Raw genomic sequence first — 22,431 nt, 5'->3', positions numbered from 1 at the left:
TACTTAGCACAGTAAATAAGATGGAGCTCTGCTGACTTCAAATAATCACGTGCAAGGAAAATTCTTAAAATTATTTTTGCAGGGTGCAGAGGCAGAGTAGTTTAAAGTAATAATTTTACCGGTTATAGGCAGAATTCTAAGCACAGATCTACACTCACATTTCATATGACTGACTGTTCAAATTGTGCAGCCAAGGCTTGAAATCATTTAATGCAGCACCAACCAAGATCCTTCTCACCATCTGGAAACTGGAACAAAAAACTAAACATTGGTGAATTGATTGATTGCTGTGTGTACCGTGTGATCAGCTTGTAAACATGTACCATTTCCTAATATCAGGATTTCATACAGTCCCTATATTATTAGGTCAGTAATGTCCACACCATGTGCTTGTTCCCTTACAGAAGGTTAGCAGGAACATTACAAATACCAACACCAAGTGATAGCAAAGGACAATATCAGTGCTGCACGGCTGGAACACCAATCACAGGACAGAAAACAATGTGATTTGTGTGTGAGCGATTTCAGTTATGCGGAGGGAATAATTATCTCAGATCATGGATTTATTTCTGCATTAGATCATATGGCAGCCAGCCTACATATTTCTGACCACAGAGGTTTTCCTAAAAGGTTGGCACAGCCTCAACAATTCCTGGCCCCACCTGTTTCTGTAACTATATAGAAAATCAAAGCCAAGATCCAAATGGATATCGGAAATGGGAAAGGAGAAATTAAAGCAGAAATCAAGTTAAAACTTTTTAAAGTTTTGCAATGAACGTATTTGGCTGCATTTCAGGACCCCAGAGACGGAACAGATGTAGCCCATAACACACTGGAGAAGCCACCAGCTGCGGTTTGACTGAAGGGCTTCTGGTCCCTTACACAATGGAGATGGTAGAAGGTTCCCCAAACCCATTCATGTCGTCAGCCCAAACTATAACTCTTGTGAAGAAGGCACAGAGCAGGAAGCCACAGTTTGTGTGGAGTGTGGGAAGTCAGCTGATCTTTGACCTTGACATAGGACCCCCTCCCCAACAGGCTTGTCAGGTTTTACCAACTTTCTCAGTCAGAATGGAGCAACTGGTGGCACTGCCTCTCTTGCTGCAGTGCCTGAACCCTAAACATTTTAGATTTGATTGACACTATTTAGAATTATATGCAACTACTGAAAAATAAGGAAACAGATGTGCAACATACAATAGTTGATATTTGTCAGTTATGGCAGTGGGTTACTTTACATCATTATTACGCCCTGAAATGTTGTTTCAGCTGCTTTGACCTGAGTGTTAGTGAGGCCTTCTCTGTGTGGGCTTTCAGTATAAGGTCACTTACCAGTCTTTCTGAGAATTATTTTGATATTAGTTAACTTTTTTTAAACCAGCAGTGACACCCACTGGTAAAATCTGGTATTGCAATACTAAAATCAAGCAAAAACCACAGTAGATTGCAAACCAGACCAGTGAACCAGTGGAACGTAGCCAGGTAGGTGAGGATGGCCAGGGAGGCACATAGTAATATGAGGTGATAATATAGGGATATATGTTACCAGGGGGCCACAAATATACACGTCCATGGAGGGGGGATGGGGTTGGTTGAATAAAGAGGAATGCTAGTAGGAGCATATATATGAAGAATTGCGGTGACTGGGCCAATTAGGGATGTATGGGATCAGGGTGAGGTGGGAATAGATGTGGAATGCATATAGTTGGGGGCATGCCATATCCATAGCAAGGGGGGATTTCTGAGTGGGAAGGAGGATGAGGAAGACATGGCAACATTCAACTCAAAACGATGCCTGGTGAAGGTTTTTAATGTTTTGTTTATATTTTCCTAAATCCGCACACACCTCTGAGAAAGTTAGTTCTGGAAGCAAAAGGTCAAAACGGGTAATTTTTATTACTATTAAGCCATTCCCAACAAAGCCACTTTTAAGCCTTCTGCAGCTATGCCCAAATGTCTGGTTGAGATTAGACAGACATCTGAGACCGCACACCTAGCATTTGCCTAGGGATGAAATGTTTCATCCATTATAAACCAGTCATTATCTCTGGTTGGAGGAAATAGCCACACAGATTTGCTGCCTGACAAACTTCAATCTGGGCTCTCAAATGCACATGGTTGCCTGAAAATTTTAACATAAAAGTAGTTGCTGGAGCTTCCAGAACTTAGGCTGGAGGTATGGAACAAGGCTTGATTGTCAGATGACCTCCATCTATACCTGCTGGTGGATTAGATGGATTAGTTGTGGCAAACTGCCTAGTGTTTACTATGAAGAATATTTTTACTATTTTCAGAATTTGCCCTCAAGATAATATTGCTGCTGCTTCTTCATCAATCCCATCAACTCCCCTACTCCAGGAAAAATGTAACAAACCAGAGTACTCCGATATAAAGAGGACTCTTCCAAAGCCTTCCGCATATGCCTTGGGTTTACCTAGCGGATTATTTTGAGCTCTCCTTTGACGTACACCGCATGCACAGCTCAATTTTAGTTAATGCCAAGAAAAATGAACTTTCAAGGGAGCCCAAGTGTGCCACCACTCATTGGCCCAACTAAAGTCCCAAACCTAGAAGTCGGTAGTAAAGAATGCCAGTGAGAGAATTAGCAGATCTCACATTCTTGGAGGTTAGGTACAGTTATGCTTTAAAATCTTTGCTTAACCAGGTTGAGGCCTAACTATAAAATAGTGCAACCAGATGCGTAACTTACATTGATCAATAAAAGCAAAGAGGACCAATCCATTTATGATCAGGTAAACCAGTGACTAGTGAAGTTGTCTTTAGTAATTGCATTTTTGTTCTTTTACAGTGACATTATTACACAGCATTGGAAAACCAGCTTAAGGTATACACTGACAGTTTTTACGAATTATGCCCCCATTAACACCGCTGCAATCGAGTGGCGTTTGGCTCATTCAACAGCAGCCTGTGACCCTCCCTTGGGTTTCTCCAACGACAAAAGACTAAGATGCAAGAATGAGAGCTGTACATACGTGTCGTTCATGGATTTACCATGACAGATCCAGGACCGACGTCCGCTGTACACACGTCATTCTCGTCCGATACCAGCCCTGAAGCGATGATCAGACAAGAATCATATGACGTGTGTATGTAGCCTTAGTTTGGGAGCTTCAGTGGAACATTGTAGATGGTGGGATTCCTGCTCATCCGTGTGGAGAAATAAAAACTCTCACAATTGTATTTTTTTTTTTTTTTTTAATTTATTTACGAACATTATCTCTGAGGGACAACATCATTTCTGGCCTTCTCTCTGTACATGCAGTTGTAGAAAATAACATTTGTGTCGTAATTCTGCAGGAAGTTGTATACAGCTGAATGATTGAACCGCAAAAAAGGGGGCAGCGCAGTGCACAGGCAGCACCAGCACTGCCAAACAATATGTACACAACCAAGTGGAAAATAAAAAGAATAAAAAAAATTACATTGTTACATTTAAGAACGCAATCTGGCTGCTGTATCCATCCACACACTGTACGCAAGTGAACTGTTACAAAGGGTGTGGAGCGACCTGCTAGATCGATATTTACACATATGTACAATGTCTCATAGAACCAATACAGGAGGGAAATATACAATCTGCTGAGACATCAATCAACATACCACAGGTGAGATAAAAAGGAGACACAGGTGTGATAAAATAAATAAAAAAGTTTGTTTAAACTTTGATTGTGGAACGACTCATGCCTTGGTACTGTCATACTAGCTTAAAACGTATTAAAAAAAGGTTATGAATAATTTGAACCCCTATAGGGACTCCCATGAAACCTCACATTAAAGTGGACATGTTAAACAGCATTGTCTGTCACAGATTTTATGAGCAGTATTGGGAGGAAATCCACAACCTTACAGAAACACCAGCAGTGTCTCCGATACCCATCGCAGCCCCATTTCATCTTTTACTCCATGAGTGAAAGCAGAGCATAAAGATCAGAACACAGCCGTCGTGAATGTCTGCTCAGAGGAAGGGAGGGTGGTCCAACATATCTGATCGCTTGGATTGAATGGGCCTGTGACTGGCATTACAGCTCTCATTGTCCTGCCATAGAATTAATTTTAGACATAAGAAACATTCATTCCCTGGAAAGCTCTTGGATGTTGTCATTAGCTTCTCGGGAGTTGAGGGCACTTTCATATTTGGCTCACAAAAGGGGCAGGAATAGGCCTTCAAATTAAAAAGAGAATTTCTATACTCAAACACCAGATTTGGAAGATTTCTACCCCCTCTTTTGTCACCCCAGGATTACATATGCTCCTCAAATCACTATGACATGGGACAGTCACAGGAAGAAATTTACACCTGAAAGAGCCAAGTGTGAGAGCGCCATCCTAGTGATCAGTGTAAATACTCGATTTTAGTGCCAGGTTCTTAGAGGCCAACAAACAAGATGTCCACGTACAGGCTGATGAATGAGAAAGCACACTGGGCTAAGACATGACCCTGCAGCCAGCCATTGATCTGCATTAAAAGGATATAAAACACCTGAAAACCACTCACATGCTGTTTGTCAGTATTTTAAAAGTGAATTTAGGATCAAAACATATTGTGAACTTCTCTTCTTGCATCAGCCACCACAGACTACTCAAAATTGATGGTGAGAACAGATACAATATGCAGTTAACCGGGAAGTAAAGGATAAGCAGCGCTGACCCACACAAGTCGCATCCTGAACATTCTGATACCGGCTCAGAAGCCAGGAAACACTTGTGTGCCTAATGTGTATAGAAACCGAATTCATGGGCCATACCATGTACAATAGCTGGCACCTATAGCTGTTACAGGAGAGGAAGGGCATGCCTTGATCACCATCTGGCTAATTTTCCCATGGCGTGGAATGTAACAAGAAACCTCACAGCAAAGACAGCAAAAACATGCAAGAGCAAAAATGTAGAAACCAGAAAAATGCACATCTGTATGATGGTAAATTGTACAGAGCACAAAACGAGAGCAAACCCTTAACCAATGACTGGACAAATTAGATCGGTAAAAAGTGCACATCACCAATAAAATCGAACAAAAAGCAAACATTGTCCAGCATCTTGCTGAATCAAGCACACTATACATTTCAATAGACTGACACGATACAAAACGATAATAGATAAAACAATTGAACTGAAGTGGACAGGTAATGGTGTCAATCCATGTAAATGGCCCTTTCGATCTAAGAAAAAAGGAAAGACAGGTACTGACTTTCTGGAAACTCAAATACTGGCCCAAATTCAAGCTGTCTAAACTGGAGGGTTCAAGTTACAATAACTTGTTAAACCACAATAACCGGTTAAACCACACACACACACACACACACACACATCTCGGTGTCAGAGATACAGACCTATCAATGTGTGTAAATCACCCCTCCATACTGAGAATCTCTATGCGACTTTCCTCTAAACCCCTCACTGCAGGATGCAGGAACCTAAGCAGGACCTGGACAGTTTACAGAATCCAGGCTAAACATTTGGATGGTTACTTGAATCTCATCCACTCCAGTTTTAACAGATCATAAATTTATTCCTCAACTCTGCAGGAGAGAATCGGAATTGAGCTTGAATGAAAGTATTACAGCTGGATGACATGAGAAGCATTCAGCCCTGGAGGGTTTACAAAGCAAAGCTGTTATAAAACCGGGCAGGTACAAGAAGTTTCCATAGATGAGCCAGTTCACATAAGCTCATGCCCATAGTGTGTGGACATTTATATCTTCCACAAGGTGTGTCTGGCATGCTCCAGGTCAATGTACTGCTTAAAGATCACCCCTGGGTAAACTTGAGAACCTCTAAAGGGGGCCAAAAGTAAAGCTGACTGAGCTCCATAACCACAAATGTTCACAAAACAGAGAAACCTTATTCTGAAGTTTCAGCACTGCAGATTTAACAGCTACAAGTACCAAGACATCATAAAAGAAAGCAAACATTGTTAAATGACATTTTAGTTGACTTAAGTTGGATGTCAATGCAATAAGCTTTTCACTGCTTGAAGCTGTAATGGTGTCCTCCTCTGCAGCACCAGGGCCAATCATTGCCATCATTTGAAGTGACAGACTTCCATAAGGCATGGACAAATTAAAAAAAAATTCACATATGGAGACAGAAAATAGCAAAATACTGAACATAACAGCACATTTTTGGCCCATCTGTTACCCAAACTCCCATAATCGACTCTTCGAGGAAAGGTGCTGCCTCGCGGGAACTCTATATATTACAAAGTTTTTTTTGTTTTTAATTTATTTCTTTACACAAAACTGAAAGTGATGTTACAGTACATAAGTTATTTACAACTGTGCAGTAATGTGTTTGCAAAATAATTTATCTAGAAGGCAGCAAAGTACATTGGGTAATGTGTATAAAAAAACTGTACATAATTTACCAGATACTTTTTTTTTGTCTTTTTTTCATACATATAGGAGTATTGGCTCTGTAGTGTTTCAAGTTAAGTTCTCCGAAAAGAGAAACAAAATGCCCAAGATTAAAAGATGGGAAAAAGGAGGGAACGTGTGACACAAACTGGGTGTTAGACTCCTTTTAAAAATTAAATTCAGGACAGCCATGCTCGCTGTTGCTGGATAGGAGCACAGAGGAAAGGTGAGAATCCTAAACCAGTATTAACCACATGCAGGATCTGCAAGAAGTTTACAGGAGCAGGATGGAACAGAAAATAAAAAATAAAAATAAAAAGGCCTGTCTGCTTTGCAAAGTAGGCCTGGCGTAGGCTGACCTGAGGTAGTCAGCGGCTGAAGGCTTTTTTTGCCTCATCGCACCATGTCCCAACAAAGGTGGAACTTGATAAAGCCAAAGAAAAATAAAATTGAAAGATCCTTTTGCCGGTTCGGCAACTGAAGATAGCACGGCGAGTGGGGGCATGTTTTCTTGATGCAGCGGTGCAAGCGAAGACTGAGCTCTTCTTAGCCAAGGGGGCCGGCCCTTGCCAGTTTTGAAGTAAAAAACAAAAAAAATAAAATAACCCAGGAGTCCACCTTGTCATGCTGGCAAGAGCACAAAGTCATCGTTAACGTCCACCATTGGCACATAGAAAGAGGGAACCTCGTTGACGCACAGGGATTTGTGTCCGGTTGGATCCAGCTCCTGCATCTTTAACTGCCACTCCATCCTCTGGACAGCATTCAAGGCTGCGGCTTCGTGTTGCTGTCTCATTAACACACACGTCTGCAGATGACAAAAGGCAATATTTAAAAAGTGCAACAATTGTGTACTTATTTCATTTTATAACGAACACCCCCAAAGATATGGGCGACAACATTCCTAGGTTTCCAAAATCCCCATGACCCAGCGCACACACTAAACATAGCTCCCAAGGCTCCGTATCATAAATCACCTTTTTAGGATTGTCATCACTACAACATGTTATAGTTCTAGAACATCACATATTGCAAACACATGATGGCCCTACTGTGGGGAACAGCTTTGGTAACCAATGTAGGTCTCAGGAAAAAAAGACAGAAGATGCAGCATCACTAAAATTAGCACAGAAGTTGTTCCCCCCCAGTAATTTATTACACATTGCTGCTGCCAGTAAATTTTCTTCCACCACTTACACGGTTGGCCAAAATTTCACTGGATATGTAGTTTTAAGACTTAAGAAATAGAACTTATTTGGTTGTGTTGTATTGTGTATGAAATGTTAGAATCCCAGGCAGATTTTTGTATTGATCCCGGTGGCTATTCTCTTTAGCAGAAATAGTAATCTGTTAACAGTTATTGTGGCTTGGTTTTCAAATGACGGATGATTGTGAAATTACCAGTTTGGTTGCTACAGGATACTGTGAGTGTCTGTCAGCAAAAGGGAATTCTAAAGCTTTTGGTTTATCACCATCGATTTAAAAATGATGGTTCATTCTTAAATTATGAACATTAGTTTGGAAAGGATCATGTGTTATGTTGAATAATTTCACTTCATCACAAAAAAATAAATATTGTCTGCTACTTGGTCTAACCCATGTATCATATTCTAAATCAAGTGTGCTGAATCCAAATCTGAAGTCTTCAGGACCTTAAGTTTATTATGTGTAAAGTCGTGATTAACATTCTCTCGTTCCGCATTTACTATGTAATCTCTATACATTACTAACTTTTGCCTTATAAATCCATGACATTACAAAAACAGTTTTATGTTGCAACATATACAATTACACATAATTCGCCTGAGTCCTTGTTCAACACACATGTACATTTCAGAAGTGTTTCAGACACTTGTTTTTGTGTTAATGGCTCTCCGCTGTCTCCTGTTGGAGAAACCAGCAGTAGTCGCCCATCATGGGGTTGCACCGGCCTTGACATCTTGTTTCCGTAACAGAAATGTCCTGGTGGAACCTCTCCCCTTGTTCATCACTCACATCACCTAAATTTTGTGGGAAGAAGTCCGGATGGGAATGTAAGAAATTAATTGACATTCGGCAGCTAGTATGCCGTTAGCATGTTGTTCATGACTTCAGCTTGCTGGTTGCCCAGAAAGTTTTGTGCAACTAGCACAATTAAATCCGAAGCAGCAAGTTCAAGTGGGTTAAGTTTGTCTCTGAATGCATCAAATTGAGGATTTGGGGACCAACAAAAAATGCCTGCTCTCAGTTTAGCATCTGTTAAAACTTTTCCAAACTTGTCCTTCAGATACTGAAAACCCATTCCATCACAATCCATTGCAATGACAAAGTTTTTCAATAATTAAAGTGGTAGAAGGTAAAACTTTCTGTGGATCAATGAGTGATTTATACTTCATGTTGTACTGGGCAACAGTGTGTTCTGGTCTGGGTTGGCATTCTCTCACCTTGTAATGGTTGCTGTCATCACAACTGTTCCACAGGCACAGAAAGCACATATATTTTGTATATCCCAATTGCAGGCCAAGAAGGAGTGCCACCACTTTCCGATCAACACAAACGTTCTACTTGTGTTCTGAATAGTTAATCAATTTCAAAATGACCTCCATGGGTTCTTATGTCTCTTTCATTCCCTCGGCATGAGCAAGAGGAAGAGAAGGTTTTTTCCTTTATGCAGCAATACAGCTTTCAGACTTGCTTTGCTCGAGTCTATGAACGATCTCCACTGCTCTGGTAAGTATTCGCAACCTAACTGCATCAGGCCACTCGCGTTGGTACAGAAGCAAATATCGTTTTCCAGCTTGTAATAACCTACGTACTTTGTGTGACGATCACTAACGTGTGAAGTTCTCGTTCGTTTTTGTAGCAAATTTCACTCCTTTAATCTGGAGGCTAACAGTTCAGACTTCTCTTCTGACAAAGACAAATCCCTTACTAGATCATCTAAATCTGATTGGCTTATAAAAAGTGGCTTACCCTCTTCAAATTGGGTCTCATAACATTCATAATCATCCTCCTTGTTCCTCATCTGACATGTCACTGTCAGTAACAGATGTAGGAGGGACTGGCACTGGATTCTCTGCATCATGTAGCACTGGCTTCAGGGCAGATTAACAATCAGGATAGACAAATTTTAATTTTGTCTTCTTCGAAAACCCAGCAATTTTACTCATACAGAAGTAGCAGTCCGAGTGATGGTCTTTTTTATTTCTTTTCCCAGTCAACCATTGTGTTAGGCCAACGTAACACCTGACAGCAGATATGAGGTGCCCAGCTCTTATCCCGATCTCCAATTTCAAATACAAAGTAATACTTGTAAGGAAATCTCACCCTCTTGGTTAGGTTCTTGCATTGATCACACAGGTATATTTGCCACAAATGTAGCAAAAATTGTCCGGTTTTAACACAGCTGCACCTATTCATCTTCAGCTCATCTTCAGTGGTAGCTGCAACTGTTATAATGTTCCAATGTAAAAATACATTACCCAATTACCGACCATTTGAACAGCAATAGCAGGCCTATAACCTAAAATCTGTGTGCGATAGGAAAATTCTGAGGAATCCGCACACTCGATATCATGTAAATCTCACGTGTTATTCCCAAAAGCAAAATCGTTGTTGCGCAGCGTTTTCAGCACTCTCTTTCTAATCAGACTTCAGCCACTAGATGGCGCATTTCTATATAACACAATGCTGCGTTACCATTGGGGTTGTGCAGTCTAATAGATGGTAAGGAATGAAGAGTCTGCATTTTGCTATTCTGGAGCCTGAACTGAAAACTATGTACCATGTACCCAGAGTCTAGGTAAATCAATGGTTAGGCAGATGCATGGAGATATAGCCTTTACCTTCATCCGGTCATATTTGTCATCAACGTCTTGCAGCCAGGACAGGAATTGGCGGGCATTAAACCGATCTCTGACAGATTTATTTTCATCTCCCTGCAAAGAAAAACAGGAATGCTCAAAACAAAGCTTATGATTTTCATGGTTCCTTTGTGTACAGGTATTTTCCACTATAGTAAAAGCTTTATTGAGTCAGGATATGTGGTGGTTAAGACTTCGGCTAGGTGTGCTTTTATATACCAACTGCCTAGCAGACGCTCACTTGCGTTTGGCCTCTTCCATGCAGGTAATAGGAAACTGTACTGCAACCTGAATTTACCAGAGGCAAAAAGAGTGAATACTAAAGTTATCTAGCACAATTTTTTACCCCAAAGATCACCTAAATCCTAACAATTAGTTCTACACTGAAAAATCATTGACTTTGGGGTTTAGGTTACATATCTGCACTTACCTGATTTTCCAGAGGCATATTATACACCTCCGAGTCCAGCAGCATGGTGCAGGCACTAAAAGGCACAGCCTGGTTGGCAATCGTCCTGGCCGCTCTGCAATGAACTCTGAGGTTCTCCTGTTCACAAGACACGATGAGTTTCTCCTACAGGAAGGGAAGAAGGATCAGCTATAATTTCAAATGTAACAAGGCTGGGAAATAAGACTACAAACTTGTGTAGATATGTTCAATAAACCGCACTGATGGCTGGCAGGCCCATAGAATGGGACAAACATGATCAGGAGAGTTTGTTTTTACACTTGTTAGACCGACTCTTTAAAGCAACATTTCTAAACTTTTTTTTTTTTTTTTTTTTTTTATACATAGGGCAAAACTTGAAGAAAAAAAAAAATTCAGGTTTGTAGAGAACCACCTGCTATAAATTCCTATATCCCCGGCTCACAGTATCGTCCTGTGATGGTCTCAAGAACCTGCTTAATGTAACAAAACTTTACAAATAAATGATTTACCCTTTCAATGCTGTGTTGCAGACGAAGTTTCCCCCTCACTGCTTCCTGTTGCCGGAATAATTCTTTAAGTGGCTCCGATAAGGACGGCGGTGGTGCAATCTATAAAAGGGAGAACAAAAAAAAAAAAAAAAAAAAACCACGAACATGCATTTTATTAGATATCTGATTTGGACAACTACACCTATATGTGTAGGACACACTGGTCCTCTCTACAACAGCAGAATACAGTAAAGGGTTATTTACAGAAAAACACTTCCTGATAAAGCCTGGTTGGTGTAAGGTGCTCCACTGTGCTAAATAGTTCAGAAAAAAAATATTACAATCCTGTTTTTTATTAAACACATTCATAAAGTAATTTTAAACAACTCTAAATCAGGGTTTTGTTTTTGTGAGCCCTAACTCCTGCAGTGAACAGGCATTACGCTATTAATCTACGGATGAAATAATTGGGCTTCAAATACATAAAAATGTTGTGCCGCATTATGCTTTTTAGTGCACTGGTCAGTGCATGTTGTACCATTCGGTGTCATTGGCACCACAACGTACATAGAGCCATGCATGAACACGTGTTGCTGTTAAGTATATCCAAAAGCTTTATATTAGTGATCATTTTCAGTGTTGGAAATAAATGACAATGCCTATTACAAGAATCTAACCACTCCTAAGACTTGAAATCTTTGTACTTTGGTGGCAAAGGGAGTCAAGCAGAGAAATTCCACAGATAGGACAGATCAGCCTCTTGACCATTTTACCATAGGGGAACCCTTGGAATAAGCTATTATAACAGCTGTGCCCCTCCTGCTAAAATCATACTCACAGCTCACAGTATAGTAGTGTAGTGGTCAATTGGAAGAACGTCACCCTTATAGATATGGTATCAGTTAAATTTGCCTGAGAGGAACAAATTGTTCATTGCTGAAGGAACACTAGGCAACATCTGAAGGATCCCTAATGTTCCACAGAACCTTGGTTGAAAAACACAGTAACAGGATATTTTTTAGTAGCTGAATCCAGATACTAAAAATCATTAGCAAATACCTGGCTTCATATAAATTGGTAAACAAGTTGAATGTAGTTGCATCTTGTAGGGATAAACCTCCTATCCCAGCATTGGGTTTATTCCATAAGGTACCACTTGTTGTTCAGCAACCATATCCTAAATCTATTGATTGCCCATAAGAGAATAACTCCGTGTACTTCAAATCTATCAATGCAAAAACTAGCAAGTGAAAAAAGCAAACCATTCCACCGCTAAAACCCAAGCACCGGAGGAAGAGTAGAAGAGCGCACTCACCACTGGAATGTGAAGCTTGCTTAAAGGTTTGCCATCCAATAAATAAGAGCCAGTGTAAGTCACATATTCAGCATAGCATTGAGGGGCTTGAGGAGTAATGTAGCACAAGATTTTTCTCTTCTCTTCAATTTTTTTCCTAATTTGCAAATATTCAAAGTATGGATTTGACCTGTCACTGTGATATGGCTCAATATCATCCAACTTGATGGCATCAACAATTGCTGCCAGGGTCTGCTGGATCATTTCACGTGTCTGCTGACTGGTGTTGCTGATTATCTGCTGCTGAAGCTGATTTGGTTTCTGTAACTTCCTCTTACGGGGATGCTGAGTTTGAGAATCTTCCTCCTCGGAGACTTTACTTTTTCCGCGAGTTGATGGTGTGTTGGTTACAGGCTGTTCTTTCTCCGGTGTGGAAGAGTTTTGTTTATTCTGGTTGGCAAGCATTTGAGCCCTGTTTCGAGTCATCCTTAGGGGTATCTCTTCTACTTTGGGGGGTTTTGGAACTTCTACTGTTTTTGGCGTTTGCTCTGGAGCCTCTACTGGAGGATTGACTGGAGGAGCTTCCACTTGGACGACAGGTTCACTTTCAACATTTTCCACCGGCGTACTGTCCGTTACTTTGATATCGGGCTCAGCACTCTTAGGCAAAACTGGAGAGATGGTGTCTGCAGAAGAAATCAGGCTGGACTGTACTTTACTCTCTATTTCTTGAAGAGTCTCCAGTTGTACATAAGGTATTGCAAAGCTTGTTGGTTCAAAGGCTGGCTTTGCATTATGGGATATTGTTGCTGCGGTATTATGAGATATTGGGTATTATGGGATATTGTTGCTGCGGTATTATGGGATATTGTTGCTGCGGTATTATGGGATATTGTTGCTGCGGTATTATGGGATATTGTTGCTGTGTCTATTGTAGGTTCTTCCATGTGGTGTTCTTTCTGCTCCTCAACCTCATGCAACGGTTCGTCCATTTCTATAGTATTTGTTTCTTTGGGAGACACTGGCTCTGGGAGAGTCATTTCATTGTTAGGCATTTCATTGTTAGGCATTTCAATGCTGTCATCGCCATTGGGAACATCAGGACTGTTTGCGATGATATTTGGCTGTTCACAAATTTCTGCATCATTTTCTTCTTTGACAGGAAGTGGAAGGTCAGGTAGGGAAAAAGGTCCAAGATCGAGATCATCCACAGCTGAAGAAAACGGGTCAGGCCAAGGTTCTGGATCTTGAGTAGGTGGTTGAACATCACTAGGCTCTACATAGCTTTCTTTAGCCGTGGTCATCGTGTCTTCAAGAGGTTCTGTGTTTAGTTGGGACTCCGAAGGCAAAGCCTGCTGCTCATCTGAAAGAGCATCACAGTTATTTAAGAAGTTGGTAAGAGGAGTTGGAGATTCATATTGACTCTGATCATCCTGCTGAGGCATGGCCTCTTCTACATCCTCCCTATCCTCTTTCAGTTCTTCTGGGGCTGGTTCAGACATGGGGTAGTGAATAGGGGAAACTGGATAGGGTGAATCAGAAGAAATAAATGGAACAGAAGCAGTAACAGATTTGTCAGGTGAACAAAAATTCTTAGGAGACTCCGTAAACCTCTGGGGAGATTTTAGGAGCTCAGGTGCCATTGACCAGTTCCCAGGCTGATCAGAGGCGCTACCCATTAAACTTGGTGGCATAACAGAGTCTGTATTCCTATTTGGTGGGCTGACCCATTCAAGATTCTGCTCTGAGATGGTTGAGCTAAAGGTATTTTCCTCAACAGGTGGTAGGAAACCAGATTCAGTAGCAGGTGGTAAAAAAGCAGATTCCGGTGGTAAAAAGGAGGTTTCTGTATGTGGTGTATGAAAACCAGATTCACGGGGCAAATACGCAGTCTCTGTGGTAGGGTAACTAGAGCCTGGATGAAGGACATAACCCTGTTCTTGTGGCATAAAGGTTGGCTCTGAGGGCAAATATTCTTGGTCCTGGGGTAGAAAGTCAGTCTGTTGGGAAATATAGGGGGGCTCCTGATGTATGTAAGAAGATTCCTCTTGCATGAAGTCAGGATCAGCAGAAAAACTATTTTCATTGGTGATGAAATTATTATCAGTTTGTAAATAGGCTGGCTCCTGTTGCATAAAATTAGAATCTGGTGGTGAAAAGCTTTGTTCTTGGGTTAGAATGGATTCCGTAGCTTGTTGTGCTTCAGCAGAGTCACATGGCAAGCCGAGATCAGGAGGAATAGCACTTTCTGTAGATGGCTCAAGCAAGTCATCTCTTTCTAAATGAGGCGACTTTGCCTGAACAGCTGAATAGCCACGATCAGGGGATGGAGCAATACTCGCAACAGCTGCAGGTGTGCAAGAAGTATCATCGACTCTTGGAGATGCCGCCCTGTAGTCAGGTGAAAAGTAACCTGGAGACGAGCATGTAAATTTCTCTTCAGGGACAAGTGATTGAATCTTGTCATCCATCATCTGAACTGGTGAACTAAAGCTGGAAGCTGCTGGCACACTTTGCTGCCTGTAAAACTTCATTTCTGAGGAAGGAAACTCTTCTTCAGGAACTCTTCTTGTATCAACAGAGATTGAATGGCTACGGTTCACAGAGCCAGGTACTCTCGTGGGTGTCTGATTTGGGTTTTCAGGCATTCCACCGGATGTTGCTGAATACCTGTCAAAAAATGTAGGTGAGCAGGCATTCATAGACATGGCTGACACAGGCATGGAATGCTGAGTATCTGAACAGTCAAACATCAAATCTGGGTAGTCTTCGGTGCTGCAAGATGGTGTCCTTGGAGTTTGCATTACTTCTTCATAACTGGGGCAAGAGATGACAGGTGTGAGGGTGGGAACACCTGTTGGCCTAGTCTGATCTGGTCTAGGAGAAGCTGTGGGTACTTCTTTAATCTGTGGGCCATTAAGCCAATCTTTAGAATCATTCCCGGTGACAGCTGGGACTTTATTTTCCGGTGGTGCTGTGTTTGTTGACAAATCCTTTGTCTTCTCTTTTTGGAGTGAATCAGTCACTGGAGGTTTCTTAGCAGTCAAGTCTAAACTTTTCTTGCGCATTTCTTCAGATTTTAATCTTTCTTTCAACTTTGGGTCACCAGAGCGGTGTCTCATCTTTTCCATTTGCTTCATTCTTTCTTTGTGTTTTTTATGTTTTTCTTCAATTTCGAGATCTTTTTGGCTCAGCATCCTCTCAAAACTGGTCATCATCAAATCTCCATCACCGAGAAGTTTCTCACGAGGCCTGTTGTCTCTCTTGTTGGCATCCTTAAGGCTGACTTTCTCATTGCCATTTGTGATCTTAACCTCTTTCTCAGAGCTTTCCTTTGTTCTGTCTTTGATTTTATTTTCGTTGAATCTTACCACCTCTTCTTTAGATTTTTCTTTTGAAGTTAATGGAGACTCCTTATCTCTACTCGAAGCTTTCTGCTCTTCCCTGTGATGCTTAAAGAAGGCTTCCAGGTGTTTATCTCTGTGTTTGTCATCTTTGCTTTTGTCACGATGTTTATCTTTCTTTTTCTTCTCTTTCACAACTGAAGAGTATATTTTTTCCTTTTCAGATTTCTTTACCGATTCTCTTTCAGAATCATGTTTCTCTTTTTCAGAAGGAAAAACATAGTCCATATTTCTATCCAATTCCTCTTCAGTTTCAGTCTTAACAGAAAATGAAAAAGCATCCCCGTCTGTGGTTGGAGTCTCCTTATCGTACTGTATGGACTCTCTCCTGCTGTAAGTGTCCCTCATATCATCGAGTTTTTCAGCCTTCTTCTCAGACTTTTCTTTTCTTACTTTATCCTTGTCATGGCTTTTCTTCGAAGAGGAGCTAGAATGTCTATTTCTTTCCTTTTCTTTCAATTTTTCTGCTAAACCCGGTGCAGAATCTTTACATTTTTCCTCTACCGGATCTAGAGTTGTAATTGTAGTATTCTCTAAGAAGTTTCCAAGGCTTGCATCCAGGCCTCGATCTGTAAAACTGTCAGAAGATATCTCACTAATTTTATCATTGAGGTCATCCTTGTCGTTGAGGGCCTCCTCTTCCAATTTTTCAAGCATACTCTTTTCACTATCACCTTTAGAGGATTTCCGATCTTTAAAGTGATCTTTATCAGATTTTTCTTTGTGTTTGGTTTTGATTTTCTCGTCACCCTGGTGTTTCTTTTCGCTTTTTTCACTTGGTGCCTTTTGTTTAGATTTCTTGTCCTGGTTAGAATCTACAGATGTCCTGTCTTTGCGGTATTTATCAAGGGAATCCTTATCCTTTTTCTCTTTGTGTTTCTCACTGTTCTTTTCTTTCTTCTCCTTCCCAGGTTCCACCTGACCTTTATCTTTTTTCTTTTCTTTAGGTTCCCTATCTTTTTGTTTTTCACTCAGATGTTTTTCATTGGAAACCCTCCGATGTTTTTCAGACTGGGAAGGCTCTTTGTCTTGAAGAGGAGTTTCCCGCTCATGATAACTATCAACTCTGTGCAATTCATTGCCAAACGTCTCCGATATTTTGAAACTGGGCATAAATCTATTATCTTCCTCTTCACTTTCATCCGTAAATATGTCGGCGATGCTATACCAGTTTTTACCTTTGGTCTTCTTGTCATCTCTCTTATCTCCAAAATCCTTTTCTTTTTTCTCAGTTTTCTGCTCTGAGGAGGCTTTTTTATCTTTATGTACATCTTTGTACTTTTCCTCTTTCTTCTTTTGGGACCCTTTCTCAGTTTCTTTTTCTTTCTGACTTCGTTCTGATTTTTCAGGCTTTTCCCTCTCGGAATCTTTGGATTTCTCACGGTGTTTTTCAGATTTAGATTTTTCCTTTTTCTCAGTGTCCCTCTTTTCCTTGCCAGAGTGATGTCTCTCTCGTGTCTCAGAACTCTTAGTAAGATCTTGTTCTCCCTTGTCTTTAAAGAAGCTCTCTGACCCATAGTCATTTGGATCTTCTTTATATTGCTCCTCTTGTTTAATTTTAGAATCCCTCCGTTCTTTGTTTGCAGAAGAATCCCTCCTTGCCGAGTCACTGTCTTTTTCCTTTCGTGTTTTAGTGGTGTCAAGAGAGTCCTTCCTTTTCTTCTCACCTGTGTATAATGTTGTACCTTTGTGAGTATCTGCCTGATCTTTCTTTTTGTCAGAGGTTTTATCCGATGATTCTCGATCCTTTCTTTTTACAACAGTCTCTTTCTCAGATGGTCTCTCACTATAATCTCTCTTGTCTTTGTTTTTGGTGTCTTTTTCTTTGACTTCCTCCTTTACAGATTCTACGATCAGCTTGGTGATGGCATCATTTTTGCTTTCTCTAAAGTCTGTAAACGAGGAGTCCCAGCTATCCTCAGCTTTGAAGTCAAAAGAAGAATCTGAGGACATTTCAGAGATCCATAAACCCTGATCATCTGATGTATTGTACTTTGTTTCATCCTCTAAATATTTAGCTTTGCTGTTTAATTCTTCAAAAGGTGCTTCATCCTTGTGAGACTTTTCTTTTTTGACCCTCTCTTCTTTAAAACTTTTGTCTTTTTCGGGTTTGGAAATTTTCTCCTCTTTCAGCTCGTTTTTCTTTTCAGACTTGGATGATTTTTCTTTTGTTTTCTTCTTCTTTTCCTCTTTGTGGACTTTCTGCTTTTCTTCTTTGGGTGATTTTTCTTTGAGTTTTTCTGTTTTTCCAGAACGGTCTCTGTCCTCTTTAAAAATTTTACTACTGTCTTTGCTTTCTTTAGACTTTTTTGAAGACTTTTCTTCTTTGGTAGCCTTACTAATCTCATCTCTGTATGCCCAATCCTCCTTCTCTGATTTTACTTTCGAAAGTTTTTCCTCTTTTCTGGTGTGCTCGTTCTCATGTTTTAATACTTTCAATTTCTCTGGAACGTCAACTTCCAAATTTAATGGCTTGTCTGATTTTTGTTTAGAGTCCTCGTACTCGAAAGAAAAACTTTTAAGGATTTTAACTTCTTGTGTAGCTTGCACCTGTCCTTTTTCTTTATTTTTGTGTTTTGTTTTATGTTTTTTCACTACTTTGCCTTCTTTATCTAGTTTGGGAATAGCCCCGTCAACGTGAAGATGAAAGGAGTTCTTTTCATACATGCTGTTATGCATGTTACTTTTCTTTTTGTGCTCATGTTTCTTTTTAACTTGTTTCACAGACTCCACGCTGGAATCCTCAGATGAGTAATCATAATCACTAGTCAACCGTGTCCTTGTGGAGTCTGATAATGAGCTAACATCTGACCAGTGAGGGGAAGATACAGTTTTCCAATTGTCCGTTCTCCAGTGTTTGGAGTGCTGGTCAGGGATATTAGCATTGTGCTTCTGTGATGCTAAACTCCCTTGAGACGATCCTGAAGATGCCGAAAGAGAGCTAAACAAAGAAGTCTCCTTCAGTGCTAAGGCAGAGTCTTTGACACAGTTTGAATTTTCTAAGGAAAGTATATCATTCTCCACATCACTCTCTAAGTTTTCACTTTCAGAGGAACAAAATATGTTTTTCTTCTCAAACTTTACTTCCTTGGCTTTTGCATCTTTCTTCCGCTTCTTTTTAACTTTGCTTTTCTCTTTATGCTTTGCTACAGGCTGCTCCCTGGTTTTATTGCTCGGTAGAACGGTATGAGCCGAAAGGCGGAGCTTTTCAGGGACTCCTATGGTAATAGAATCGTCCTCCTCATCTGAAGTATCCGATAGGATACGGCGAGATTTCTTTGGCGCAGTTGAATTTTTACAATAAGTTTTTACTTCCATTTTAGGAATAGAAATATAACTGTTGGGCTTAGTCTCTTTCCGGAAGTCTTTTTTAAGTAAATGTTTGTCATCAACTGGAGGGACGCGATCTTCTTCGTCATCTTCGTCAAACTCGTACTCATCTTTCACTGGTGTACTTTTTGGCGGATCCTGATGTTTGCCCTTGTGTTTAGAGCCCTTCTCAAACTCAGAGTCCGTGTTATTGCCATCCACTGAACTTGAAGGTGCAAATGAAGGTGCATCCTCTTCTGAACTTTCTGTAAAGCAAAATAGAATCATGAATGCAAAGTTAACCAAAAAACAAAGGCATATAGTAAAAGCGAACATTTATTGTGTTCTTATCATACTTCCATTCCCTAGAGTATCCATATCCAATGAAACCTGACTAGCAGTGAGCTTGACAAAATAAAAGGAAGCTGAGAATGAATGTCCTGACAGGCCCAAAAAGGTAATAGGACTTCTGGAGGCACTAAGAAAAACAAAACTTCATTACAACATCGCCAACAATCAAAATTTTCATTTGCCCACAGTTTCACTTAATAGGAACCAGCAAAAGGATATGCTCATTTATTGTTGGAGAGAGGAACAAAACCTCATACAAGAAAGGAGAAATCAAAATTATAATCACCTTATTCACAGGCTTCATGCTTTCAATTACATTATCAGGAAAAAAAATCAAAATGTACTTACTGGTACACAAATAGTGGAATTATCTAAAATTTCTTCCAAGTACTTAAGCACTACTTACCAGTTGAGCTCTCTTCACTAGAAGTGTAGGTACCCTTGCCCAGGAGAAGATTAACCATGGTTGGGGAATTTGCAACTTTTAAAGGGGTTTCTCCCTTGCGATTACTTTGATGAGGATTGCCTCCATACCGCAACAGTAGTTTAACAACCTGGAATGAGGCACAGTGATGAGACCACACATATGGGAAATTTTTTTCCAGTTACTTGAATGGCAACACTTCAATTTCACACATTGCTGAAAGACCTCCATGAAGAATAATTTAAGTGGCAGGAAAATATTTTGAGAAAAACACAAACAGGATAAATCAATGCAAGCAATCAATCATTTTTAAAAACGGAGCCATCCAATGGTTTTAAAGTCTTGATACACCGATAAAAAGCAAGATAAATGTGCTGCTTTGACTACAATTGGCGGAAAGCTTTGGAGAAGCTCAAACTAGTAAAGTCACGGTCCACTTGCTCCATTCCGTGATGCCCTTTGAATGCACCATGTCCTATTGAGGTGTGTTTGAACTGTAGGTAAAGCAGGTCATACATATACGTTTGCTGTAAAACCTTGCGTTTTCAATTTGAATGCAGATACATGTACAACATAAGCAAATGTAACAAGAAAATTTGTTCACGTCAGATGCGTTTTCCACATCCATATACAGAAATGCAAATCCTCACTGAAACAGGTAATGCAGGTCAGGGGGAGGTCATAGGCATCTGCCATTTTCTAAATGATTTCAGAAGCATCTCAAACTCATGAGACTAAGGACATTGACAAGTTTAGTCGTTAGGGAAGAAAAGCACATAGCAATACAAATTGAAGGATGCAAATTTACAAACCCCAGGTTAGATCTTAATGCATTTATATTTTACAAGCACTTGCCTTGAAATGACCGTTGTTGGATGCATCATGCAGGGGAGTGTCATCATCCAAGCCCTTGGTGTTGACCTCTGCTCCGGCAGCCAGGAGCTGTTTTGCCACATCATAGAAACCTCTATTGCATGCCTCGTGCAAGGCCGTCCAGCCTAAAAAAAAAAAAAAACAGGGTCTGAAAATCCAAATGTCAGTTACACATCCTAGTGCAAACATGTAATTTACTGCAAACTGACTAAAACAGATTTTCCATTACCAAATGAAGAATCAGCAACGTGTTACCAACGGCACAAATTGTGCTCTAAAGCCTGTAATGGAAGGTCGCGGCCTCCATTATTTTTCACAGACAACAGGCCACAACATCTATTAGAGGGCCAGGATCAAGGAGAAAAGCAAAGTAATAATGCAAATACTTGCTCTGTCTCTCAAAATAACGCAATCTCACTGAATCTTCTCATACAAGCACAATGACTGACAATGAACCAACATTGGCTTTAAAACATATACCAGTGAGGGGAGTAGGTAAGAACTGATTAGTATTTCTCAACCAGTCTTCTGTAGAATCCCAGGGGTCTTTGAAAAGGTTATTAGGGGTATAAGTAATTTGTGCCTCAAGTCAGTTTAAGCTGACATCAATGATATTTCTGGCTATGTATTTGGGCAACATTCTTCCCACTGGCCACCACAGGTAATATACTGGATATAATAGTTATAATGCACAAACTTTCCTGACCTTTTAAATGTGGGTGAACCATTGAAGAAACTTTTAGGTCTTCGATGAACCCCTTTTAATAGCCACATATCCTTAATGTGGACTTCAGTCATTGTTTATTTTGAGAGTAACTTTGGAGAGACTTAGTATCACTTCCAATAAGGCATACAAACAGTTGGCAACCGTAAAAAAACAAAACAAAACAAAAAAAAAAAAACCACACACACATGCACAAATAAGACTGATAAATTACACCAAATGCAATCAGAAACCTGCAAAATCTTTAACGTTGACATCGGCTCCTTCGTTAATCAGTTCCTTGATTCGGCGTGCGTCCCCTCTTATGGCTGCCCGATGAAGACGAGTCTCCCCCCGCTCGTTACGCTTGTTAACTTTGTCTTTGGTTTTGGAGGCGGAGTTAGGAGTCCCCTTCTGACCAACTGTAGATTGAGAAGGATGCTTTGGTGTCGTGTCAACTAGAAAACAATGTTGTTGGTAATTTAATATTTAATTTTATTCACTAAATAAAACCTGTACTGAGGGAGTATGGAGGCCACCAATGTTTTACTTTTTTTCATGAAAGTCTTCTTAGCCTTGCAAACGTTTTAATACTCCAAGTCCCTAACCTGACCTGCATGATTGTTCTTGGACAAAAATACAAAAACCAGACAAACAGCAATTCTGATGTCAGAACGAGCCTCCTATGACAAAACCAATATAAAAAATCCAGAGATCTCAAAAGCATAAAGAATTGACCAGGCGCAGCAATTACCAGTGTAGGTTTTTCTTTTTCCTTCTACTTTGCAACTTACAACCAGTGTGTGCAAATATTTGCAAAGGCCTTTCAAAACACAACTTAAACCGCTGAGTAACGCTTTAGACATTCGCCCCTAAAGCTCCAACATTCTCAAACAGATAAAGTCCATATGTGAAGGAAATTAGTGATAACCAATGCCA

General features: G+C 40.3%; 1 protein-coding gene across 3 annotated transcripts in view; it reads right to left on the bottom strand.

Annotated features, from left to right (window-relative positions):
- Positions 1 to 3,196: 3,196 nt before the first annotated feature.
- ANKRD11 (ankyrin repeat domain containing 11) overlaps positions 3,197 to 22,431 on the bottom strand; it is a 103,132-nt gene continuing 83,897 nt past the window's right edge. The window contains exons 6-14 of one of the 3 annotated variants that reach the window (XM_072422627.1): positions 21,747 to 21,950; positions 20,772 to 20,914; positions 19,899 to 20,046; positions 13,344 to 19,407; positions 12,450 to 13,233; positions 11,156 to 11,254; positions 10,647 to 10,790; positions 10,199 to 10,291; positions 3,197 to 7,182 (exon numbers count right to left, since the gene is read on the bottom strand). In XM_072422627.1, the coding sequence (XP_072278728.1) occupies positions 6,997 to 7,182; positions 10,199 to 10,291; positions 10,647 to 10,790; positions 11,156 to 11,254; positions 12,450 to 13,233; positions 13,344 to 19,407; positions 19,899 to 20,046; positions 20,772 to 20,914; positions 21,747 to 21,950 (7,865 nt within the window). In that variant the 3' untranslated portion in view covers positions 3,197 to 6,996. Of the gene's footprint in view, positions 7,183 to 10,198; positions 10,292 to 10,646; positions 10,791 to 11,155; positions 11,255 to 12,449; positions 19,408 to 19,898; positions 20,047 to 20,771; positions 20,915 to 21,746; positions 21,951 to 22,431 lie in introns of those variants that run through there. The other 2 variants (XM_072422626.1, XM_072422625.1) reach the window with 2 other exon arrangements.

The sequence above is a fragment of the Pyxicephalus adspersus genome, chromosome 9 (assembly GCF_032062135.1).
Source record: "Pyxicephalus adspersus chromosome 9, UCB_Pads_2.0, whole genome shotgun sequence".
NCBI classification, from domain to species: Eukaryota; Metazoa; Chordata; class Amphibia; order Anura; family Pyxicephalidae; genus Pyxicephalus; species Pyxicephalus adspersus.
Note: the sequence above shows the minus strand (reverse complement) of the source record. Positions and strands in the feature narration are given on the sequence as shown.